Source organism: Sciurus carolinensis, chromosome 17 (assembly GCF_902686445.1).
Source record: "Sciurus carolinensis chromosome 17, mSciCar1.2, whole genome shotgun sequence".
NCBI lineage: Eukaryota > Metazoa > Chordata > Mammalia > Rodentia > Sciuridae > Sciurus > Sciurus carolinensis.
In genome coordinates, this window is record NC_062229.1 from 10160967 (window position 1) to 10166876 (window position 5910).

At 40.1% G+C, this 5910-nt stretch overlaps 1 protein-coding gene across 1 annotated transcript; it reads left to right on the forward strand.

The window, feature by feature from the left end:
• Positions 1-771: 771 nt before the first annotated feature.
• LOC124968008 (olfactory receptor 18-like) lies at positions 772-5634 on the forward strand. The gene is made up of 2 exons (XM_047530416.1): positions 772-821; positions 4689-5634. Exons 1-2 carry the CDS (start codon positions 772-774, stop codon positions 5632-5634), a joined length of 996 nt encoding a protein of 331 aa, XP_047386372.1.
• Positions 5635-5910: the final 276 nt, after the last annotated feature.

A 5910-nucleotide genomic window follows, 5' to 3' on the forward strand; every position in this document is an offset into this window, starting at 1 on the left:
TGTGCAGAGAAGGGCATGAAAAACAGAAATCATCCAGGAAAAAATGCTCAGAAGTTTGGGTTTTTCACCATGGGAAAAAATCCTGAGGGTGTATGTAGGTTGGGAGTGGCATCAAAACTAAACCTATGGACCTTTTTCACGTTATTTTTGTACCTTTAATTACTCATAATGTTTCAAAGTAGAACAGTCATCCCCATGACTTGGAGGGTAATATGGGTATTTTAAATGGATTCCAAGTCTGAGTTTGGGAAGACAAATATTTCTGGAAATGGACGTTGGTGCTTGCTGCAGAGCAAGGTGAATGTAATCCACACAAATTGATGGTGCACTTAAAATGATAAAAATGGTAATTAATGTCAGATAAATTTCATGTTAATAAAATGGAAATAAAATATAAGTGAATCTTAGAAAATTAGAAAAATCTTAGCAGACAGAACATCCTCCTGAGTAGAGAATGAGCCCAAAACTTTGCTGGGTCTTCCTTTCCTCTTCTTTCTTCCTCTGTTAATATTAAATGTCCTTAGAGATTTGGGTGACCTAGACCATTTTGGTTAATTGTGGCCTGTGTGTGTTGAACCTCCAAGGTCTCCTGGTAAGTGATGAGGCTGTGCCTGGAGCTTTCAGCTTGAAGGTTCCCGCCCAGTGGGCCCCATGCCTCTGTCTCCTCCTCCCAGGGCTGTCTGCTGGGGAAGCTCAGGTCTGACACTGTATTTATACCAAGACCGAGGACACAGCAGGAGCCTTCAGCCAGCTTAAGAAAGGGGAAGTGCAATGGATCTGCACACCTTGGTCATGACCCAGCAGAGGAGCAGCTTAAACCAGTAAGTGATGAGGGAGAAGATGGGTGCAGGAAGGCCCCTCAGAAACACTGTCTCCTCCCTGTCAGGACTGACTGAGGAAGTGGGTAGCAACATGGGGGACAGTGATGGGCAAAAATCCAGTTCTGAAGAGTGTGTGGTTTGTGTGCTGTTGTGTTCTCAGGGTCCCAGGCACTTCATTCAAAGCCTTGTTTTTCTCCCACACTTGTCATACTTGCTGGACACATCGCAACATGACTCTGTTGCCTAACTCTGCAAAGTCATCATGAAGATGATGACGGTGAAGACAAGGACCCAGTCACCATGGCATCATCACCCATGTTCCAGGGATTCCTGCAAGCCAGGCTCTGGGCTGCAGGGCCAGCGTAGCTTGATTCATTTCATGTCCTCTCAGAGTTTTCCCAAAGCACTAGTGCCTACGTTTTCCAGGGAAGGAAGGAGGACAGCAATGTTTTATAACTATGCCTAGGTAGAGATGTCAGAAAAATGAGGAGAGTTTGAATGAGTCGACTGAATACAGACACAAGGCACCTTCCAGGAGGATCCTGGCAAGTGATCCACTAAAGAACTCGAGAAGGCAATTCACATCCCTGTCCCTCCTTCCTGACTCCCCTCTCAGAGCACCATGTCCTCCACTGGAGCCCTGGCTCAGGCGCTCTTCCACTGTGAGTCCTGGCAGAACAGAGTGGAGAGCTGTGTCTGGTATCTGCCACGCCACGTACAGCAAGGACAGCTCAGGGTCACGGGCAAGGTCCCTGGAGGAGCAGGCACAGGATCACCCAGCACAGATTCCCTCCTGACCACTCCTGGGTCTCCTTGCAGCTCTCCATACCCATGTCCACTCTTGTGTTCTGTCCCCTCAATCACAAAAGGAGAGATACAGTAAGTGCTGGTTTTCTTCCTACTGAGGGAATTACTGAGGGAGTTTAAATATGTTGCTCAGGTTTCTCTGGGTTTTGGACGTTTGTTTTATCTACTTAAATTTTTATGATTTGTGGAAGCAATGAAAATTGTCAGTGCAATTAAATTTAAGTTCATTTTGAATCTGTCGCTCCAACAGAAGTGTCTGTGGCTCAGGGCAAGTTAGTACTCTCATGTTCAACATTGTCTGCTGAGATAATTTCTTTTTTTTGCAACTGGATTGAGTAAGTACAAAATGGAAAGTAGTGCTCCTTATCTGATTAATGTGTGATGGACATATAAAATAACAGTGAAACACACCTAGGGTTGGTAATGATACAGTTAAGCTTACATTAATCAATACCATTCAGCTCAAATATCCTTTCATTTGAAATCACTGTTTTCCAACTTCTGTAACAGTACATGTTATTTTACCTTTACATAAAGATATGACGTGTGTTCGGAGAGGAATGACTAATCCCCTTTCTTTCCTGATTCCCAGAGCTTGACCCTTGGTTGAGAGACAGGAATCTTCACGAATTATAAATATCTCTGTTTAACATTGAATGGACTCTTCCTTGTTTCTAGAGCTTGTCTGTAATCAGTGTGGTTTCAACAGGCTTGGTACTCTCCTCTCTGCACTTTTATCCATTTCAGGAATGTCAAAATAAACAGGACACAAGAAACAACAGCTCTTGCTTGAGTTTGTATGGTGGTCACACAAACATCTACGTTATTCAGTTATTCAGAAATGATGGCAGTGATGTTGAGGAATAAAGAGATGTGGCCAAGTCAGCTTTACTTTCTGACATACTTTGGAGTCACAGTATTTCAGTATTTGCCAGCCTATTGCAAATGTTTTTATCAATAAACTCATTATTTCCATAAGGATTGAATTCTTTACATGGAAAAAGAATACAATGGCCAAATGTTTATTAGGATCCAGTTGTGTCTTATATGTTTTGTATGTGGAAGATGTTGGTGCTTTCATCTCCATTTGCATTAAGCAGTATGCACCCTGAGAAGTGGACAGTTTTGCACACATTCCACTTATATTAGCAGGCCAGAGAGCCAGGACTGTAATGTGGATGTTCTGACTCCTGTCTCAGGGTGCTGTGTCCTTTACTGAAATAAAAATTAAAATATTATTCCCTGTGCAAGATGACATTTCTTGGTCAATCTTCACATCAGGATTATTATGAAACATACATCAACAGTATTATTTTACTTTGTACACATTTTACTTTATACCCTAAAAGTTATAGGTTGTATTTGACTAGAACTGATTTTTACAGAGATACCAAACATAGGTAATAGTAAAATGGAGCATGCATCAATTAATGGAATGAAAATAACTCCATGACCATATCACCTGGAAATTTTATTTCTCTGCTATGAAAAGAGACAGAAGGACTTCAGTGTTTTTTGTTTGTTTGTTTGTTTGTTTGTTTTTTTGCAAAAAAATTTTTGCTGCTCCTCAGGATATGATATGCATCATCTAAATCATTTGAAGTAGCTCATGTACTTCACAGGTATACTTAAATATGCATGACTATGTAACAGTCCAGTTGAGGGGTATAGGACATCTGTTGTACAAAATTCATATAATTCAGGGGACTTTTTAGGTAAGTCTTAAGGAAAACTGCTTATGGACATACAAATCAGTACTGACATGCGTATATCTAATAATAATTATACCCGCTTTGGGCTGGGATTTCAGCTCAGTGGGAAGGCATTGAAAGCATGCCCAAGGCTCGAGCTTCTGTCCCCAGTGCTAAAGTGAATAATAAAAATTTAAAATGTATCTCCTGAACCATAAGAAATATTTCTTTTGCAAAGCAGGTGAGCATTAGAATAGATTTCTGCAGAGAAACCAAGAAGTGAAATTTTGTAGCTGACAATTCAAATTCCTATAAATTACCAGTTCTGTAATCTATATTCCTAAATGTTGGTTTTTAATACGTAAAGTGGGACTTCTTGACAGCAGTAGTAGGTAATATTAATGGAGTCTTTTGTAAGTACTAGCAAAAATTCTAAGAATCTAAGTCTCAACCCTGGTGTAGGAAAAGATAAAAATGTTTTAAAATATTCACAGTTATAAGATTGCAATATATAATAAAGATTTTAATAACAGTGTTGTGATAATACCATAAACTAAGAAATTATTGTCTCCATTTTAGACATGAGTAAATGACCAATCATATTTATCTTATTTCTTCTAATTTTCCCTTTTGAATTTTTTTTAATTATATCATGGTGCTTCCTCAAAAAGTAATAACCCTGAATGGCCTTCAAGTAGCTGAGGTAAGAGAGTTGCATCAAGTACAGAGATATTGATGTGAAAGTCTGTTAAATGGTGTAAGAAGGAAGGACTCACACAGGTTTGGGGATTTCCCTCATTCTTCAGTCCTCAACCATGTATGGGGGAGTTTAAGGTCAGAAAAACAATGAGGTGTTAATCACAGGACATTAGGAAACTGATTTTTTTAAAGCAAATACATGTCTTCCTCACTAGTCATTTAATTGGGGTTTCAATACAAATTACATGCATAAAACATAGAACTCCAAAGTATGTTCCAGCATTTCTGTTTTACCACTGACCTGTGTGGGTCACACAGAGGACACATTTGTGGTCTGTGATGCCAGTACTTGTGTGTCCACTGACAAACTGTGAGAACCATTAAAGCTAAAGGTAAAATGAGTGTATGAATAATTTAAAAGACACAATTAAAATTTCGGTGAGGAAATCAATGATAAGGAAGGGATATATGAAAAGTAAAGAAGCTAAAAATTTCCTGGGTGGAAACATGATTTCTCATATGAACTAAAACTTTAAGTAAGTATTCAGCTAATAGGGTGCTAGTTCTTACACAGTGTTTTAAACAATTGCAATCAAAGAAATTGGTGTCATTGTTTGAGTGCTTGACATTAATTTGTTCCCTTTTCTAATCATGTTTTCTTTCTCAAAAGTTGTCCAAGCAGAATAGAAGCACCAAATATGACACATGTCTCAGAATTCTATCTCATGGAACTGTCAGAGGACCCAGAACGGCAGCACATCCTCTTTGGACTGTTCCTGTCCATGTACCTGGTCACAGTGCTTGGGAACCTGCTCATCATCCTGACTGTCAGCTCTGACTCCCACCTCCACACCCCCATGTACTTATTTCTCTCCAACCTGTCCTTGGCTGACATCTGCTTCATCTGCACCACTGTCCCAAAGATGCTGGCGAACATCCAAACTCACAGCAGAGCCATCTCCTATGTGGGCTGCCTGACACAGATGTCTCTTTTTCTCATTTTTGGATGTATGGACGACATGTTTCTGACTGTGATGGCCTATGACCGCTTTGTAGCCATCTGTCAGCCACTGCATTACCAACTCATCATGAACCCTCGCCTCTGTGTCCTCTTGGTTTTGGTGTCTTTTTTCTTGGGCCTTTTGGAATCCCTGCTGCACAATTTGGTGGGATTACCATTTACCAATTCCAATTCCAGTGTTGAAATTGCTAATTTCTTCTGTGACCCCTCTCAGGTCCTCAGTCTTTCTTGTTCTGATACCCTTACCAAAAATACAGTCATGTGTTTTGTTGGTGCCTTCTATGGTTTCCTTCCTCTCTCAGGGATCTTTTTCTCTTATTATAAAATTGTTTCCACCATTCTGAGAATCCCTTCATCAAGTGGGAAGTACAAAGCCTTCTCCACCTGTGGGTCTCACCTCTCAGTTGTTTGCTTATTTTATGGAACAGCCATTGGAGTGTACTTTTCTTCAGATCAGTCATCTTTCACCAGGAAGGGTGCAGTGGCCTCAGTGATGTACACTGTTGTCACCCCCATGCTGAACCCCTTCATCTACAGCCTGAATAACAAGGACATTAAATATACCCTGAGGAAGTTGCACAGGAGAACAGTGTAATCTCAGGTGTGTGGCATCCATTTGGAATGTATTCTGGAAATGCAGCACAAGTAAACATTTAGATATTAAATCCAGCCTCATTATCACATTAACTTCAAGGATGATGTCTTTATTTCCTCATCATGTTTTAGAGTGGAATGGTGGTTTCCAGGGATGGGAGAAGACAGAATGCACAGCTTTTATTGAGCAGTTGCACATTTTCAGTTTAGGAAATTAAAATTCTGGGAGAAGGTAATTAGTTCACTCTGTCTTTACATATGCATATGCTGTGTGTTT

Coding starts and splice junctions, on each gene's coding strand:
- LOC124968008 (XM_047530416.1), top strand. CDS start 772: ATGGATCTGCACACCTTGGTCATGACCCAGCAGAGGAGCAGCTTAAAC. Junction 822..4,688: donor CAGAGGAGCAGCTTAAACCA/GTAAGTGATGAG, acceptor CTTTCTCAAAAG/TTGTCCAAGCAGAATAGAAG.